This window comes from Salmo trutta, chromosome 7, assembly GCF_901001165.1.
Source record: "Salmo trutta chromosome 7, fSalTru1.1, whole genome shotgun sequence".
Taxonomy (NCBI): Eukaryota; Metazoa; Chordata; class Actinopteri; order Salmoniformes; family Salmonidae; genus Salmo; species Salmo trutta.
The window spans coordinates 52,911,744-52,932,698 of NC_042963.1; the positions used below are offsets into that span (position 1 = coordinate 52,911,744).

Genomic DNA, 20,955 nt, shown 5'->3' on the forward strand with positions numbered 1-20,955 from the left:
AGAATAGAGAGGTACAAGCCACTGCTTAGGAGAGAAAGGAGAGAGTGAGACAAAAGAGAGGGAGAAGGAGTAGACAGAAAGTATAAGGAGAAAAACAGAGAGATCTTACAGTATGAGTAATGTGCTCTTTATCTTGTACAGTGGGATACACAGTGTGTTGTTCCAAGAGTGATTGAGTACCAGATACTGTCTGGGGATATATAATAACAGTGGGGCGGTAGGTCTATAGATGACCCTAAGGCCTATGGGTAATGGTGTAAAGAGAGTGATGTGTTTACAGCTTGTTCTAAATGCCCTCAGTATGACTAGTTACTACGGCTTGTCTGCTCTGCTCCACAGAACTTTGGGTATTCCATGAATTCCGAGTTCCGACCATCCCATTATTCCGGATAACAATGAATCCGAATGGGACAGATCGGGACTAACAAGCACTCTTTATCTTGTCTCTGCTAATCTCTCCAGGTAATGTTCCAAAGCCAACGTGTTTTCAAGTCAAATATAAATATTTGAAATGCTTTTTAGTGGAAATGCTTTAGTGGAAAAATGATGAGGTGTGGAAAAGGACTCCAATGTGTGGCTGTTGGCCAATACGGCACTGCAAAAGTCAATACATCTCTTTGGATGCATGATTTACACACTGCATGGGCCGTGCTAGCGTGGCATGGAATTACTACTGCTACAGAACTCTTTCTCTTCTTCTTTAATTCCCTTAAACTCTCTCTCTCTATTTTGCTTGGTCAATCGCTTTCTCTCTCTCTCCCTTTCTCTCTCAGATTCTCTCTCTCTCTCTCTCTGAGAGAGATAAATATCCAAATAACCTATAACCCATATCCAAATAACCTGTATACCAATCCAAATAACCTGTATACCAATCCAAATAACAATAATATACCTATCCAAATAACCTGTATACCAATCCAAATAACCCATATACCAATCCAGATAACCCATATACCTATTCAAAACAACCTATATGCCTATCCAAATAACCCATATTCAGTCCAAATAACCCATATACCAATCCAAATAACCCTAATATACCAATCCAAATAACCCTGATATACCAATCCAAATAACCCTAATATACCAATCCAAATAACCCTAATATACCAATCCAAATAACCCTAATATACCAATCCAAATAACCCTATTATACCTCTCCAAATAACCCGTATATACCTCTCCAAATAACCCTAATATACCAATCCAAATAACCCTAATATACCAATCCAAATAACCCTAATATACCAATCCAAATAACCCTAATATACCAATCCAAATAACCCTAATATACCAATCCAAATAACCCTAATATACCAATCCAAATAACCCTAATATACCAATCCAAATAACCCTAATATACCTATCCAAATAACCCTAATATACCAATCCAAATAACCCTAATATGCCAATCCAAATAAAAATGTCAGCCCGGGGAATGCATCAATCACAGAGAATGTGTTTGCCTGTCTTGGTAACCCTCATAACACATTGGTTGGTAGTGTAATTCAATAATAACACATTGTAGAGAATTCAGGGGGTAGCCCTGACCGACTGAAACCCGGGTCTAGCGACTGTTAAGCCAACACCTTCACCGTTATGCCGAGAGGTCTGAACGACCTGACGACATTGCTAGGTGTTGGGTTAAAGTCTCTACAATATACTGTAGCTACAAGTTTTTACCTATAGCTAAGAAAGCCATTTCCCTCTGTGCAAAGACTTACTGTAGGCTAAATGCCAAAGCTGTCTGTATTACTGGTACATCCGACTAGAAGATCATGAACAATGGGAGACCTTAATAATCTGTCTCGCCGGACCAATCTAAAGGTGGAAGAGCGAGTCAAAGACTGATAGATAAGGGACAAACCTTTTAACAGTTAGGGTTATATCATGTTCTGGAATGCAACTCTGGGATTCTGTTTTTAAATCTATCTTTTACACTACACTTTACATTGTATAATTGTTCCTGTCTTGGTCTCCCGAGTGGCGCATTGGTCTAAGGCACTGCATCTCAGTGCTAGAGGCGTCACTACAGACACCCTGATTTGAATCCTGGTTTTACTTGCTATATTGTATTTACTTTGCCACCATGGCCTTTTTGCCTTTACCTCCCTTGTCTCACCGCATTTGCTCACATTGTATATAGACTTATTTTTCTACTGTATTATTGACTGTATGTTTGTTTTACTCCATGTGAAACTCTGTGTTGTTGTATGTGTCTAACTGCTTTGCTTTATCTTGGCCAGGTCGCAATTGTAAATTAGAACTTGTTCTCAACTTGCCTACCTGGTTAAATAAAGGTAAAATTAAAAAATGTAAAAAATAAAAATCCAGAAATGTATGTAGGTCTGTCCTTGAGCTGTTCTTGTCTATTGATGTTCTGTATTATGTCATGTATTATGTTTTGTGTGGAACCCCAGGAAGAGTAGCTGCTGCTTTTGCAACAGCTAATGGGAATCCTAATAAAATACCAAAATACAAAAAAATACCAGGCTGTATCACAACCGGCCGTGATTGGGCGTCCCATAGGGCGGCGCACAATTGGCCCAGCGTCGTCTGGGTTTGGTCGGTTCAGGCAGTCATTGTAAATAAGAATTTGTTCTTAACTGACTTGCCAAGTTAAATAAAATTAAATTAAAAAAAACTCAGTATGGTCAGTACTCCCTGACAAAGCGAGCAAAGGTAAAAGAACCCAATCCATCTCACCTTGAGAAAGATATCCTCCTGATTACTAGAGAACATGGTGTACAGTACAGTAGACACCTGTGACATATGGCCATGTCAGCACCATACTGCCTGGGCTGGGGCCGTGTTGTGCTCCTTTATTTTATATAATAAAAACATACAGATGTGATATCTTCATTTGATCACTGTTGTCTTAGGTAAATGAAAATTGTAGTGTATTCAAGGTTTGAAAAAGGCTTCTAAAGTTTGTAATAGCCACTTAAAATGTTCAGACATCGATTGACCTAATGAAAAATGTATCTGACGAGCCAGTATATCTCTGTGTGTTAAGGGGTTATAAACACTAACCTGACGAGCCAGTATATCTCTGTGTGTTAAGGGGTTATAAACACTAACCTGACGAGCCAGTATATCTCTGTGTGTTAAGGGGTTATAAACACTAACCTGACGAGCCAGTATATCTCTGTGTGTTAAGGGGTTATTAACACTAACCTGACGAGCCAGTATATCTCTGTGTGTTAAGGGGTTATTAACACTAACCTGACGAGCCAGTATATCTCTGTGTGTTAAGGAGATAAACACTAACCTGACGAGCCAGTATATCTCTGTGTGTTAAGGAGATAAACACTAACCTGAGATCCTCTTGAGCTTCTTTTGTTGTCCCATTCTGGCATCTGTAGGAAAACAGAGGGAGAGAGAAAATTACAATTATGTACATTTACATGTTAGTCATAAAGCAGACACTTTTATCCAGAGTGAAATACAATTCTTCCTTTCACTCTCGCTTTCTCTCTCTCTCTCCCTCCCTCAATCGCTCTCCCTCTCGCTCCCTCCCTCTCTCCCTCCCTCAATCTCCCTCCCTCCCTCCCTCCATTTACATGTTAGTCATAAAGCAGACACTTTTATCCAGAGTGAAATACAATTGAATTTTACTTCTCAACTTTAAGGGTGCTAAAACAGCCGCAACAACCATAATCACGATCATTCATTCTCTATTATAGATTACAGTATGTTATCTTGTGAAAATCCTTATTCTTCTCACCTGCTGCTGTTCAACTAGGCTAAATAATGAAAGGAAAAAACAGGAAAAGAAATGGAGGGAATCAGTAAATGCTGGAGGGTTTGTTTATTTTTTATTTTTTTAAACTTTCCATTAAGCACCGGGCTTTCTAATTCAATTTTACAGTCAGGTTTAAGTTTACTTTGGTTCCTTTCACAGCCTAATGGCCCGGTGGAGCCTTTCGACTTTATGTACTCTAATGAACATTGCAGTGTGTGTGTGTGTGTGTGTGTGTGTGTGTGTGTGTGTGTGTGTGTGTGTGTGTGTGTGTGTGTGTGTGTGTGTGTGTGTGTGTGTGTGTGTGTGTGTGTGTGTGTGTGTGTGTGTGTGTGCGTGTCCTCCCACAGGCCTCGTAAAGCCATTTTCCACTTCCCTAGGAGTCACCCAGCCAGCCCGTCACCCAGCTCAGCACCACCACTGTCACTAATCACAAGCTGTCACTGTCTATCTGCTCCACAAAACACACACGTCAGATGCACTACCACCACTGAACGAACAGAACAAACATAAACCCTGCTCCGAGTTCCAAAGTACGCACGGCAGAGCTCCAAACCAACACTGTGCTCCAAAGCAACGAACACTGTGCATGGCTACAGTTAGCTAGCTGTACTGTTTTAGCTAGGAACACTGTGCATGGCTACAGTTAGCTAGCTGTACTGTTTTAGCTAGGAACACTGTGCATGGCTACAGTTAGCTAGCTGTACTGTTTTAGCTAGGAACACTGTGCATGGCTACAGTTAGCTAGCTGTACTGTTTTAGCTAGGAACACTGTGCATGGCTACAGTTAGCTAGCTGTACTGTTTTAGCTAGGAACACTGTGCATGGCTACAGTTAGCTAGCTGTACTGTTTTAGCTAGGAATACTGTGCATGTCCACAGTTAGCTAGCTGTACTGTTTTAGCTAGGAACACTGTGCATGTCTACAGTTAGCTAGCTGTACTGTTTTAGCTAGGAATACTGTGCATGTCTACAGTTAGCTAGCTGTACTGTTTTAGCAAGGAACATTGTGCATGTCCACAGTTAGCTAGCAGTACTAATTTAGCTAAGAATACTGTGCATGGCTACAGTTAGCTATACACAAAAAAAAGTACTTTATATTGTGCCAAATAAGGGTTATTTGGTTTGTAACCATAACAGATCCCCCTTCGGTGCTATATAAAACCTTTTTGGAAGTTTCTATAAAGAACCATGTTCATAAGGTTCCAAACTGGAACCCGTATGATGCTATAAAGAACCATGTTCATAAGGTTCCAAACTGGAACCTGTATGATGCTATAAAGAACCATGTTCATAAGGTTCCAAACTGGAACCTGTATGATGCTATAAAGAACCATGTTCATAAGGTTCCAAACTGGAACCTGTATGATGCTATAAAGAACCATGTTCATAAGGTTCCAAACTGGAACCTGTATGATGCTATAAAGAACCATTCCCTAAGGTTCCTAAGATGGAGTGCTGCGAAGACTGTTGTCCTTCTGGAAGGTTCTCCCATCTCCACAGAGGAACTCTGGAGCTCTGTCAGAGTGACCATCGGGTTCTTGGTCACCTCCCTGACCAAGGCCCCCGATTAATCAGTTTGGCCGGGTGGCCAACTCTAGGAAGACTCTTGGTGGTTCCAAACTTCTTCCATTTAGTAATGATGGAGGCAACTGTTCTTGGGGACCTTCAATGCTGCAGACATTTTTTGGTAACCTTCCCCAGATCTGTGCCTCAACATCAATCCTGTCTCGGAGCTCTATGGACAATTCCTTCAACCTCATGGCTTGGTTTTTTCTCTGACATGCAATGTCAACTGTGGGACCTTATATAGACAGGTGTGTGTCTTTCCAAATCATGTAAAATCAATTGAATTTACCACAGATGGACTGCAATCAAGTTGTAGAGACATCTCAAGGATGATCAATGGAAACAGGATGCACCTGAGCTCAATTTCGAGTCTTATTCTAAAACGGATTAAATATATGGAGTACCAGTCAAAAGTTTGGACACACCTACTCATTCAAGGGTTTTTCTTAATTTTTTACTATTTTGTACTTTGTAGAATATTAGTGAAGACATCAAAACTATGAAATAACACCTACGGAATCATGTTGTAACCAAAAAAGTGTTATATATTTTATATTTCAGATTTTTGCACACTCTTGACCTTCTCTCAACCTTCTTCATGAGGTAGTCACCTGAAATGAATTTCAATTCAAACCTGTTGGGGCTAGGGGGCAGTATTTGCACGGCCAGATAAAAAACGTACCCGATTTAAACTGGTTACTACTCTTGCCCAGAAACGAGAATATGCATATAATTAGTAGATTTGGATAGAAAACACTCTAAAGTTTCCAAAACTGTTTGAATGGTGTCTGTGAGTATAACAGAACTCATATGGCAGGCCAAAGCCTGAAAAGATTCCATACAGGAAGTGCCCTGTCTGACAATTTGTTGTCCATCTGTTGCATCTCTATCAAAAATACAGCATATGTGCTGTAACGTGACACTTTCTAAGGCTCCCATTGCCTCTCTAAAGCCGCCAGAAAGTGGAATGGGGTGTCTGCTGTCTCTGGGCAAAGTACAACAGCTCTGTTTGTGGGTGGTCAGCCTGGGGACAGTGAGACTGAGATGCGCTTTCACGACAATTCTCCATTTTTTTCTTTCAGCCTTTGAATGAATACAACGTTGCCCGGTTGGAATATTATCGCTATTTTACGAGAAAAATAGCATAAAAATGTATTTTAAACAGCGTTTGACATGCTTCTAAGTACGGTAATGGAATATTTTGAATTTTTTTGTCACGAAATGCGCTCGCGCGTCACCCTTCGGATAGTGACCTGAACGCATGAACAAAACGGAGCTATTTCAATATAACTATGGATTATTTGGAACCAAAACAACATTTGTTGTTGAAGTAGAAGGCCTGGGAGTGCATTCTGACGAAGAACAGCAAAGGTAATCCAATTTTTCTAATAGTAATTCTGAGTTTAGTGAGTCCCAAACTTGGTGGGTGTCAAAATAGCTAGCCGTGATTGCCGAGCTATGTACTCAGAATATTGCAAAATGTGCTTTCGCCGAAAAGCTATTTTAAAATCTGACACCGCGATTGCATAAAGGAGTTCTGTATCTATAGTTCTTAAAATAATTGTTATGTATTTTGTGAACGTTTATCATGAGTAATTTAGTAAATTCACCAGAAGATTTTGGTGGGTATGCTAGTTCTGAACATCACATGCTAATGTAAAAAGCTGGTTTTTGATATAAATATGAACTTGATTGAACAAAACATGCATGTATTGTATAACATAATGTCCTAGGAGTGTCATCTGATGAAGATCATCAAAGGTTAGTGCTGCATTTAGCTGTGGTTTTGCTTTTTGTGACATATATGCTAGCTTTGAAAATGGCTGTGTGATTATTTTTGGCAGGGTACTCTCCTGACATAATCTAATGTTTTGCTTTCGCTGTAAAGCCTTTTTGAAATCGGACAATGTGGTTAGATTAACGAGAGTCTTGTCTTTAAAATGGTGTAAAATAGTCATATGTTTGAGAAATTTAAGTTATAGCATTTTTTAGGTATTTGTATTTCGAGCCACGCGATTCCACTGGCTGTTGACTAGGGTGGGAAGCAAGCGTCCCACCTAGCCCAGGGAAGTTAACAGGTGTGCCTTGATAAAGTTAATTTGTGGAATTTCTTTCCTTCTTAATGCGTTTGAGCCATTCCGTTGTGTTGTGACAAGATAGGGGTGGTATACAGAAGATAGCCCTATTTGGTAAAAGACCAAGTCCATATTATGGAAATAACAGCTCAAATAAGCAAAGAGAAACAACAGTCCATCATTACTTCCAGACATGAAGGTCAGTCAATGTGGAAAATTCCAAGAACTTTGAAAGTTTCTCCAGTGCAGTCGCAAAAACCATCAAGCACTATGATGAAACTGACTCTCATGAGGACCGCCACAGGAAAGGAAGATCCAGAGTTACCTCTGATGCAGAGGATAAGTTCATTAGAGTTACCAGTGTCAGAAATTGCAGCCCAAATAAATGCTTCACAGAGTTCAAGTAACAGACACATCTCAACATCAACTGTTCAGAGGAGACTGAGTGAATCAGGCCTTCATGGTAGAATTGCTGCAAAGAAACCACTACTAAAGGACACCAATAATAAGAAAATACTTGCTTGGGGCAAGAAACATGAGCAATGGTTATTAGAGTGGTGGAAATCTGTCCTTTGGTCTGATGAGTCCAAATTTGCGATTTTTTTGTTCCAATCACCATGTCTTCATGAGACGCAGAGTAGGTGAATGGATGATCTCTGCATGTGTGGTTCCCACTGTGAAGCATGGCGGAGGAGGTGTGATTGTGTGGGAGCACTTTGCTTCGTGACACTGTCAATGATTTATTTAGAATTCAAGGCACACTTAACCAGCATGGCTATCACAGCACTCTGCAGCGATACACCATCCCATTTGGTTTGCGCTTAGTGGGACAGGACAATGACCCAACACATCTCCAGGCTGTGCAAGGGCTATTTGACCAAGAAGGAGAGTGATGGAGTACTGCATCAGAAAACCTGACCTCCACAATCACCCGACCTCAACTCAATTGAGATGGTTTGGGATGAGTTGGACTGCAGAGTGAAGGAAAAGCAGCCAACAAGTCCTCAGCATATGTGGGAACTCCTTCAAGACTGTTGGAAAAGCATTCCAGGTGAAGTTGGCTGAAAGAATGCAAAGAATATTTAAAGCTGTCATGAAGGCAAATGGTGGCTACTTTGAAGAATCTAAAATGTTAAATATTTTAGCAAATTAAAATAAATTATGAAAAAAAAGTATTTACATAAGTATTCAGACCCTTAGCTATAAGTCTGTAAAATAAGAAAATGTAGAAAAAAGGGAGGGGTCTGAATACTTTCTGAATGCACTGTATGTACATAACATACCTCAATTACCTCGTACTCCTGCACACCAACACTGTACTGGTACCCTGTGTATATATCCAAGTTATTACCTCGTACCCCTGCACATTGACTCAGTACTGGTACCCTGTGTATATATCCAAGTTATTACCTCATACCCCTGCACATTGACTCAGTACTGGAACCCTGTGTATATAGCCAAGTTATTACCTCGTACCCCTGCACATTGACTCAGGAATGGAACCCTGTGTATATATCCAAGTTATTACCTCATACCCCTGCACATTGACTCAGTACTGGAACCCTGTGTATATAGCCAAGTTATTACCTCGTACCCCTGCACATTGACTCAGTACTGGAACCCTGTGTATATATCCAAGTTATTACCTCATACCCCTGCACATTGACTCAGTACTGGTACCCTGTGTATATATCCAAGTTATTACCTCATACCCCTGCACATTGACTCAGTACTGGTACCCTGTGTATATATCCAAGTTATTACCTCATACCCCTGCACATTGACTCAGTACTGGTACCCTGTGTATATATCCAAGTTATTACCTAGTACCCCGGCACATTGACTCAGTACTGGTACCCGTGTATATATCCAAGTTATTACCTAGTACCCCTGCACATTGACTCAGTACTGGTACCCTGTGTATATATCCAAGTTATTACCTAGTACCCCTGCACATTGACTCAGTACTGGTACCCTGTGTATATATCCAAGTTATTACCTCATACCCCTGCACATTGACTCAGTACTGGTACCCTGTGTATATATCCAAGTTATTACCTCATACCCCTGCACATTGACTCAGTACTGGTACCCTGTGTATATATCCAAGTTATTACCTAGTACCCCTGCACATTGACTCAGTACTGGTACCCGTGTATATATCCAAGTTATTACCTAGTACCCCTGCACATTGACTCAGTACTGGTACCCCGTGTATATATCCAAGTTATTACCTAGTACCCCTGCACATTGACTCAGTACTGGTACCCTGTGTATATATCCAAGTTATTACCTCATACCCCTGCACATTGACTCAGTACTGGTACCCTGTGTATATATCCAAGTTATTACCTCATACCCCTGCACATGGACTCAGTACTGGTACCCTGTGTATATATCCAAGTTATTACCTCATACCCCTGCACATTGACTCAGTACTGGTACCCTGTGTATATATCCAAGTTATTACCTCATACCCCTGCACATGGACTCAGTACTGGTACCCTGTGTATATATCCAAGTTATTACCTCGTACCCCTGCACATTGACTCAGTACTGGTACCCCGTGTATATATCCAAGTTATTACCTCATACCCCTGCACATTGACTCAGTACTGGTACCCTGTGTATATATCCAAGTTATTACCTCATACCCCTGCACATTGACTCAGTACTGGTACCCTGTGTCTATATCCAAGTTATTACCTCATACCCCTGCATATTGACTCAGTACTGGTACCCCGTGTATATATCCAAGTTATTACCTCATACCCCTGCACATTGACTCAGTACTGGTACCCCGTGTATATATCCAAGTTATTACCTCATACCCTTGCATATTGACTCAGTACTGGTACCCTGTGTATATATCCAAGTTATTACCTCATACCCCTGCACATTGACTCTGTACTGGTACCCTGTGTACATATCCAAGTTATTACCTCATACCCCTGCATATTGACTCAGTACTGGTACCCCGTGTATATATCCAGGTTATTACCTCATACCCCTGCATATTGACTCAGTACTGGTACCCTGTGTATATATCCAAGTTATTACCTCATACCCCTGCACATTGACTCAGTACTGGTACCCGTGTATATATCCAAGTTATTACCTCATACCCTTGCATATTGACTCAGTACTGGTAGCCTGTGTATATATCCAAGTTATTACCTCATACCCCTGCACATTGACTCTGTACTGGTACCCCGTGTATATATCCAAGTTATTACCTCATACCCCTGCATATTGACTCAGTACTGGTACCCTGTGTATATATCCAAGTTATTACCTCATACCCCTGCACATTGACTCAGTACTGGTACCCTGTGTATATATGCAAGTTATTACCTCATACCCCTGCACATTGACTCAGTACTGGTACCCCGTGTATATATCCAAGTTATTACCTCATACCCCTGCACATTGACTCAGTACTGGTACCCCGTGTATATAGTCAAGTTATTACCTCATACCCCTGCACATTGACTCAGTACTGGTACCCTGTGTATATATCCAAGTTATTACCTCATACCCCTGTATATTGACTCAGTACTGGTACCCCGTGTATATATCCAAGTTATTACCTCATACCCCTGCACATTGACTCAGTACTGGTACCCCGTGTATATAGTCAAGTTATTACCTCATACCCCTGCACATTGACTCAGTACTGGTACCCTGTGTATATATCCAAGTTATTACCTCATACCCCTGCACATTGACTCAGTACTGGTACCCCGTGTATATAGTCAAGTTATTACCTCATACCCCTGCACATTGACTCAGTACTGGTACCCTGTTTATATATCCAAGTTATTACCTCATACCCCTGTATATTGACTCAGTACTGGTACCCCGTGTATATATCCAAGTTATTACCTCATACCCCTGCACATTGACTCAGTACTGGTACCCCGTGTATATAGTCAAGTTATTACCTCATACCCCTACACATTGACTCAGTACTGGTACCCTGTGTATATATCCAAGTTATTACCTCATACCCCTGCACATTGACTCAGTACTGGTACCCCGTGTATATATCCAAGTTATTACCTCATACCCCTGCACATTGACTCAGTACTGGTACCCTGTGTATATATCCAAGTTATTACCTCATACCCCTGCACATTGACTCAGTACTGGTACCCCGTGTATAAAGCCAAGTTATCGTTACTCATTCCTCGTGTTATTATTTTTCTATTCATTCTATGTGTTTCTCTCTGCGTTGTTGGAAAGGTCCCTAAATAGGCATTTCACTGTTAGTCTACACCTGTTGTTTACAAAGCGTTGTGACAAATAACATTTAGATTTGAGATGTGATTATTGATTTGAGATGTAATTATTGATTTGAGATGTTATTATTGATTTGGGATGTGAATATCGATCTGAGATGTTATTATTGATTCGGGATGTGATTATTGATTTGAGATGTGATTATTGATTTGGGATGTGATTATCGATTTGGGATGTTATTATTGATTTGGGATGTGATTATTGATTTGAGATGTGATTATTTATTTGAGATGTGATTATTGATTTGGGATGTGATTATTGATTTGAGATGTGATTATTGATTTGAGATGTGATTATTGATTTGAGATGTGATTATTGATTTGGGATGTTATTATTGATTTGGGATGTGATTATTGATTTGGGATGTGATTATTGATTTGGGAAGTTATTATTGATTTGAGATGTTATTATTGATTTGGGATGTGATTATTGTGTTAAGTTGCATCAGGTGTGCTAGCCCTGGAACGTCTGATCCATTCTTGCCAATTGCAACTCAAAAGTGGCCTCTTTTACACTTGAAGAAGGACTGATTGCTGATTGAACAATTGCGCAAAGACGTTTTGCACGTGTGCAGAAGAAGTTCACATTCACGGAAGTAATTTGTATCAGCTGTGACCAGAATGTTGACTTTTGATCTACTCAACTGACTTTTGAGTCTTTTGTAGAGAGTTGTGTTTACTTTTTTTGTTGTTGCAAAAAGAAAATGTGCTTAGCATTTGCATTGTGTGTGAAAAAGAATACTGTTGTACCCATTAGGTTCTGATGGAGATCTAAGTGGACCCCAGTTTCATTCAACCTGTCTTAGCAATCAAGAAAAACTGTACCTACATATTATTAGGTAAAAGAGGAAAGAACCCTTTCCTAAACTGCAAAGAACCATTGAAGGGCTCAATGGGTTCTTTGAGTCATCATGGTTCCACTATAGAACCAGCACCTTCCCAAAGAACCCATTGAGGAATCCTATTTTCTTAGTGTGTAGGAGGAGTATTGTGTTAGGCTACTTTAGGATACAGTAGTGTTATTATGGTGAATGCTGTTTCCCACAGTAGAAACGATTTGTAAACAACGCTTATAGTCCACTTCCTGTGGCCTTATCAGCGGGTCAGGAGACTTTTATCAGCTGCACTGAATAAGAACTGTGTTAACCCTTAACTTAACCATTCGGAATATATGCCTAAACGTAGCCTTCAAAATTGTACGTTTATGGACAAACGTTGGATTCTGCAGTGAGACTGGGAGAGCTTGTTGCTCTGTTAGCTATAATCCTAATACGGGAGTGTGGTACTCAGATTAATTAGTAGCTATCTGGCTGCCAGAACCTCTTGAGTTGGTTTGATTAGAAAGCCCTGGGATTGACCTCATTGCTCTACAACATCATGCCTTAATTACAATCAACAACAACACACACACACACACATAAAAAACAGCATGTCAACGATAGGCACTTCTCTTAGACCAGCTCATTGAAGAGTGATGCTACTAGAGTTTAGAGCTAGTCTATGATGCCTGTATTCCCTCTAGTCAGTACAGCTAGTCTATGATGCCTGTATTCCCTCTAGTCAGTACAGCTAGTCTATGATGCCTGTATTCCCTCCAGTCAGTACAGCTAGTCTATGATGCCTGTATTCCCTCTAGTCAGTACAGCTAGTCTATGATGCCTGTATTCCCTCTAGTCAGTACAGCTAGTCTATGATGCCTGTATTCCCTCCAGTCAGTACAGCTAGTCTATGATGCCTGTATTCCCTCCAGTCAGTACAGCTAGTCTATGATGCCTGTGGTCCCTCTAGTCAGTACAGCTAGTCTATGATGCCTGTATTCCCTCTAGTCAGTACAGCTAGTCTATGATGCCTGTGGTCCCTCCAGTCAGTACAGCTAGTCTATGATGCCTGTGGTCCCTCTAGTCAGTACAGCTAGTCTATGATGCCTGTATTCCCTCCAGTCAGTACAGCTAGTCTATGATGCCTGTGGTCCCTCCAGTCAGTACAGCTAGTCTATGATGCCTGTATTCCCTCCAGTCAGTACAGCTAGTCTATGATGCCTGTATTCCCTCCAGTCAGTACAGCTAGTCTATGATGCCTGTATTCCCTCCAGTCAGTACAGCTAGTCTATGATGCCTGTGGTCCCTCTAGTCAGTACAGCTAGTCTATGATGCCTGTGGTCCCTCCAGTCAGTACAGCTAGTCTATGATGCCTGTGGTCCCTCCAGTCAGTACAGCTAGTCTATGATGCCTGTGGTCCCTCCAGTCAGTACAGCTAGTCTATGATGCCTGTATTCCCTCCAGTCAGTACAGCTAGTCTATGATGCCTGTGGTCCCTCTAGTCAGTACAGCTAGTCTATGATGCCTGTATTCCCTCTAGTCAGTACAGCTAGTCTATGATGCCTGTGGTCCCTCTAGTCAGTACAGCTAGTCTATGATGCCTGTGGTCCCTCCAGTCAGTAGAGTACTAACATTACTGATGATAGGAGCAGACATATATCAACTAGGCTGATCTGAAGCTACTAATGAGCGATACATGTAGTTACAGTGCATTATGCAGAATGTGTGTGTGTGTGTGTGTGTGTGTGTGTGTGTGTGTGTGTGTGTGTGTGTGTGTGTGTGTGTGTGTGTGTGTGTGTGTGTGTGTGTGTGTGTGTGTGTGTGTGTGTGTTTGTGTGTGTGTGGAGGCAGCACAATGGATGGAAGAGTAGAAACAGGGCTAGTCATGAATGAATGATAATGAATTAGCTGCATCATCATGCACTGAGTGAGCTATATTAGGCCTGTGACATTTCCAGTCCCCTTGGCACACAATGTTAGAAGTGCTTTAGAGCCTCAATGGGGTTAATAAGAGAGACCCAATAAGGAAAGTAGTTTGTATGAGTTTCAGGTTGATCAGCCTGCAACTGGCACAGTACCCACCATCACGGCTCAAAGCTAACTGCAATAGATGTACATTTACACTATCACTGTTTCTCTATGCTGAAAGGCAGGTGTAACAGCAACCGCAGAGCTTATTCCAGTGGTATTTGCTCTTTGGATAGGTCCACTTTTCAAGCCATCAGTGTTTACACATTACCACTCCTGTGGCAGAGCTGAGCTGCTTGCTGTGGCTCAGAGCCATAGGGGTGGTGAAGGAGAGAGAGAGAGAGAGAGGGTCTGGCTGGTCAAGCAAAGAGGGAACCTTTATTTAGGCCAAAAGTTAGAAGTGCTGGGGTTGGTTTTACTCGGTACCAATAACACATTGGTGTGAGTGTAGGGTTTGACTGCTCATGCTTTCATGCTTGTGATATCAACACTGGTTTGGTTGGCTACTGAGTGGTACTGTAGTCACAGACTGGTCTGGTTGGCTACTGAGTGGTACTGTAGTCACAGACTGGTCTGGTTGGCTACTGAGTGGTACTGTAGTCACAGACTGGTCTGGTTGGCTACTGAGTGGTAGTCACAGACTGGTCTGGTTGGCTACTGAGTGGTAGTCACAGACTGGTCTGGTTGGCTACTGAGTGGTACTGTAGTCACAGACTGGTCTGGTTGGCTACTGAGTGGTACTGTAGTCACAGACTGGTCTGGTTGGCTACTGAGTGGTACTGTAGTCACAGACTGGTCTGGTTGGCTACTGAGTGGTACTGTAGTCACAGACTGGTCTGGTTGGCTACTGAGTGGTGCTGTAGTCACAGACTGGTCTGGTTGGCTACTGAGTGGTACTGTAGTCACAGACTGGTCTGGTTGGCTACTGAGTGGTAGTCACAGACTGGTCTGGTTGGCTACTGAGTGGTACTGTAGTCACAGACTGGTCTGGTTGGCTACTGAGTGGTACTGTAGTCACAGACTGGTCTGGTTGGCTACTGAGTGGTGCTGTAGTCACAGACTGGTCTGGTTGGCTACTGAGTGGTACTGTAGTCACAGACTGGTCTGGTTGGCTACTGAGTGGTAGTCACAGACTGGTCTGGTTGGCTACTGAGTGGTACTGTAGTCACAGACTGGTCTGGTTGGCTACTGAGTGGTACTGTAGTAACAGACTGGTCTGGTTGGCTACTGAGTGGTACTGTAGTCACAGACTGGTCTGGTTGGCTACTGAGTGGTACTGTAGTCACAGACTGGTCTGGTTGGCTACTGAGTGGTACTGTAGTCACAGACTGGTCAAGCCAGGAGGTAACCAACTGTAGTGGTTCTCTTACAGTAATGTTATTTGCGACAAATGTAATGTCTGTGATTAGTCTTTAGAGTGTTATGGTTTGGGATGTGGAAGCAGAAATAGCCTGTGTTTAAGTTGGGTCGTGCTCTCATGTTATCAAAAGACCACATAGAATTTGTTGATATTTGAAGAGTTTCATTCCAAAACGCTATATATCCTTTTTCAGAAATATTGGTAAATTAGCTTTTATTGTTTAAAGAAATTATGAAAAAGATGTATGTATTTTTTCACTAACTAATCTTGTGATTGGATTTTTCAATAACAGACATGTATTAGTTTAAAAATCTATCACTTGATGGTTTCATTTCAGAGAGACAAATAATCAGGGTTTTTTTGTTGCAAAATGCTATAAATCTGCCTCACTCTCAGAGATATAAGTAGTATTGTTAGGTTTTACACAGTCTAATGTAACAAATAACTATACTTTTTTTATAAAGAAATTTACAAATAATACATTTGTGACATCAATATTTGTTTTATATTATTTGTATAATTCAATGCAGTGATATGAGATCTAAACGTTTACATTTGACATTTAATCGATGCTTTCATCCAGAGCGATGAACAGTAAGAGCATTCATCAGTGGTGGAAAAAGTACCCAATTGTCATACTTGAGTAAAAGTAAAGATGCCTTTAATAGAAAATGACTCAAGTAAAAGTGAAAGTCACCCAGTAAAATACTACTTGAGTTAAAAATCTAAAATAGTATCAAAAGTAAATGTAATTGCTAAAATATACTTAAATATCAAAAGTAAAAGTATAAATCACTTCAAGTCCCTTATATAAAGACAACCAGACAGCACCATTTTTATTACATTTGTTACGGATAGCCAGGGGCACACTCCAATACTCAGACAAAATGAATTACAAACTAATCATTTGTGTTTATTGAGTACACCAGATCAGAGGTAGGGGATAACCAGGGATGTTCTCTTTAAGTGTGTGAATTGGAAAATTTTCCTGTCCTGCTAAGAATTCAAAAGGTAACAAGTACTTTTGGGTGTCATGGAAAATGTATGGAGTAAATAGTACATTATTTTCTTCAGGAATGTAGTGAAGTAAAAGTAAAAGTAGTCAAAAATAGAAATACTTGTCACGTATACTCCCTCTCCAGCCTCTAGGTCATCAGCCTCTAGGTCATCATTATCCTGCACACCTGTCACCATCGTCTCGCGCGCCAGCGCCTCATGACACTCACCTGGACTCCATCACCTCCTTGATTATCTTCCCTATATCTGTCCCTCCCCTTGGTTCTTTCCTCAGGTGTTATTGATTCAGTTTTCATGTCGATGCGTTGTTTGTGTTTCGTGTCTTGTGTTTTATGTTTTGTTTATTTATTAGAGCACTCACTCCCTGAACTTGCTTCCTGACTCTCAGCGCATTTGTGACAATAGTAAAGTACAGATACCCCAAAAAACTACTTAAGTAGTACTTTAAAGTATATTTACTGAAGTACTTTACACCACTGGCATTTATCTTAAGATAGCTAGATGAGACAACCACATATCACAGTCAAATACACAGGATACAAACATTCCAGTTAAACAAAAAATGAAATACACATCCATTTAAAAGTCATATTTTACACGTACATGAAGGTATCCATCAGCAGTTATTTCTGATGAAAAAACACAACCGTGAAAAATATTCGATAAAGACTTTTTAAAATAAACTCTTAATTTGTAGGAAAAATGTCCTCTTGCTTTCAGTGCTGTCAGTGTTTTTAGTTAAAGTGACATTGGGACAGATGGCTAAGGACAGCCTGGAGACTTCATGTCCCAGGATGCCAGAGTGTCAGAGAGTAGGAAGGAGGTGTCCTGGAGGAAATAACAGTTCCTCAGTAGACCTGGGGACTCACCTGGCCAGCTGCCCCCTTAACATACACACACGCTTGTACGTGCACCTGCACACATGCACACACGCAACCCTTATTGACCTTGGAAGAACCTGCTGGGGTCCAGATGTTCACTTGGCTTCATTAACTAAATGTCCAATTGATTATGTCGATAAGAAAATAGCCTTTACCTGGACATGCAGATCTGTAATGGGTGAACCCACCACAGCAACATGCAGATCTGTAATGGGTGAACCCACCACAGCAACATGCAGGTCTGTAATGGGTGAATCCACCACAGCAACATGCAGATCTGTAATGGGTGAACCCACCACAGTAACATGCAGGTCTGTAATGGTTGAACCCACCACAGCAACATGCAGGTCCTCTCAGTTTCCTTAAGAGCCATCAGTTCCCCTGAAAGTAGAACCCCGCCCCTGAATGTTGTTGAATTGGCTCCTAAGCATCAGTGATATTACGTCTACTAATGAGTGTTATTACGTCGTACATACTGGACCATAATATAACAATACAATTCCTGAAATCTGTGTGAAACACACACACACACACACACACACACACCGACACACATACACACATACACACAAGATGTCAGTGCCCCCTCAACAAAACCCCCCCCTAACCCTTTCAGAAATAATGACTAGATCATAATAAGACAATAAATCTCCTGAAATCCTTTACGCAGCTCCAGCCTCATAAAAACGCCATGAGCCTGATTGAGTGTCATGTTTTGCACCGAGACTGACATACATGGATCCGCATCCTCAACGGAACCCTATTCCCTATATAGTGCACTACTTTAGACCAGAGCCCTATAGAACCCTATTCCCTATATAGTGTACTACTTTTGACCAGGGCCCTATAGAACCCTATTCCCTATATAGTGCACTACTTTTGACCAGGGCCCTATAGAACCCTATTCCCTATATAGTGCACTACTTTTGACCAGGGCCTAAAGAGAATAGGGAGCCATTTGGAACTCAGACTATGTATTTCTAAGCTTCCATCTCTCAGGACTCAAAACAGTCCATTCCCTGTAAATCAGATCTCCTATTGCTATATATATATATATATAAAGAAAATGACAGAAAGATATTGCCAGATGGCACTATCTCACCACATAATGTCTGCAGCAGAGGAGGGGAGAATGTAACTTCAGCTAAGTTGTTATGTCTCTCAGTAGGTGCACCATAGCTCCCTCCCTCCCTCCCTCCCTCCCTCCCTCCCTCCCTCCCTCCCTCCCTCCCTCCCTCCCTGTCTGTCTGTCTGTCTGTCTGTCTGTCTCCCTCCCTCCCTCCCTCCCTCCCTCCCTCCCTCCCTCCCTCCCTCCCTGTCTGTCTCCCTCCCTGTCTGTCTGTCTGTCTGTCTCAAGTGTGGGTTTTAGCTCTTCAGACAAATATATAAGACTCTGTGTCGTCATATTTTTCCAGAGGAAGCATATCAATATAGTAGTCTTACCTATCCTTCACCTTTTCAGTAGATACTAGACAAGTATAGGCATAGTGCAACTGCTCTGCCGATACACATCGCACACAGGACGCCGTAACGTTTTGGAAAGAAAATAAGACAATGATTTGTGAGGTGTTGAACATTGCAGTGGGACAACACACAGTGAAGATTAAGTTTGATTCCACTGTAGCCTATAATAATTGCCTTTTGCTATTATACCATCTGCTCTGATCATGTTTTATGCTATCCTCTGTTTCAGGTTGGTCTGGGACTGACTCTTACAGCTAGACCAGGAGATTAAAGGTTGATCTGGGATTGACTCTTACAGCTAGACCAGGAGATTAAAGGTTGATCTGGGATTGACTCTTACAGCTAGACCAGGAGATTAAAGGTTGGTCTGGGATTGACTCTTACAGCTAGACCAGGAGATTAAAGGTTGGTCTGGGGCTGACTCTTACAGCTAGACCAGGAGATTAAAGGTTGGTCTGGGACTGACTCTTACAGCTAGACCAGGAGATTAAAGGTTGGTCTGGGACTGACTCTTACAGCTAGACCAGGAGATTAAAGGTTGGTCTGGGATTGACTCTTACAGCTAGACCAGGAGATTAAAGGTTTATCTGGGACTGACTCTTACAGCTAGACCAGGAGATTAAAGGTTGGTCTGGGACTGACTCTTACAGCTAGACCAGGAGATTAAAGGTTGGTCTGGGACTGACTCTTACAGCTAGACCAGGAGATTAAAGGTTGGTCTGGGACTGACTCTTACAGCTAGACCAGGAGATTAAAGGTTGGTCTGGGGCTGACTCTTACAGCTAGACCAGGAGATTAAAGGTTGGTCTGGGACTGACTCTTACAGCTAGACCAGGAGATTAAAGGTTGGTCTGGGACTGACTCTTACAGCTAGACCAGGAGATTAAAGGTTGGTCTGGGACTGACTCTTACAGCTAGACCAGGAGATTAAAGGTTGTCTTACTTAACACTGAAGGGCTGTTTGTGTGTCTGACTGGAGAAGCTCACTAATACTAGGATGCTTTATTAATGGACAAAGACTAGGAAACACACACACACACACACACACACACACACACACACACCATTATTATAATGATCTAATTTACCAGGACTAAAACCCACAATCACTGAGGACCCTGCCTGCTTTCCTGCCTGCTTTCCTTCCTGCTTTCCTGCCTGCTTTCCTTCCTGCTTTCCTTCCTGCTTTCCTGCCTGCTTTCCTTCCTGCTCTCCTGCCTGCTCTCCTGCCTGCTTTCCTGCCTGCTTTCCTGCCTGCTTTCCTTCCTGCTTTCCTGCCTGCTTTCCTTCCTGCTTTCCTTCCTGCTTTCCTGCCTGCTTTCCTTCCTGCTTTCCTTCCTGCTCTCCTTCCTGCTCTCCTTCCTGCTTTCCTTCCTGCTTTCCTGCCTGCTTTCCTTCCTGCTTTCCTTCCTGCTTTCCTTCCTGCTTTCCTGCCTGCTTTCCTTCCTGCTTTCCTTCCTGCTTTCCTTCCTGCTTTCCTTCCTGCTTTCCTGCCTGCTTTCCTTCCTGCTTTCCTGCCTGCTTTCCTGCCTGCTTTCCTGCCTGCTTTCCTGCATACCAACCTGCTTTCCTGCATGCCAGCCTGCTTTCCTGCCTGCTTTCCTGCCTGCTTTCCTTCCTGCTTTCCTGCCTGCTTTCCTTCCTGCTTTCCTGCCTGCTTTCCTGCCTGCTTTCCTTCCTGCTTTCCTTCCTGCTTTCCTGCCTGCTTTCCTTCCTGCTTTCCTTCCTGCTTTCCTGCCTGCTTTCCTTCCTGCTTTCCTG

The 20,955-nt window shown here is 41.9% G+C and overlaps 1 protein-coding gene across 2 annotated transcripts in view; it reads right to left on the minus strand.

Annotated features, from left to right (window-relative positions):
• LOC115197678 (cGMP-inhibited 3',5'-cyclic phosphodiesterase A) overlaps positions 1-20,955 on the minus strand; it is a 210,109-nt gene that overhangs the window by 80,284 nt on the left and 108,870 nt on the right. For both annotated transcript variants that reach the window (XM_029759425.1, XM_029759426.1), the window contains exon 2: positions 3,318-3,359. In XM_029759425.1, the coding sequence (XP_029615285.1) occupies positions 3,318-3,359 (42 nt within the window). The remainder of the gene's footprint in view (positions 1-3,317; positions 3,360-20,955) is intronic.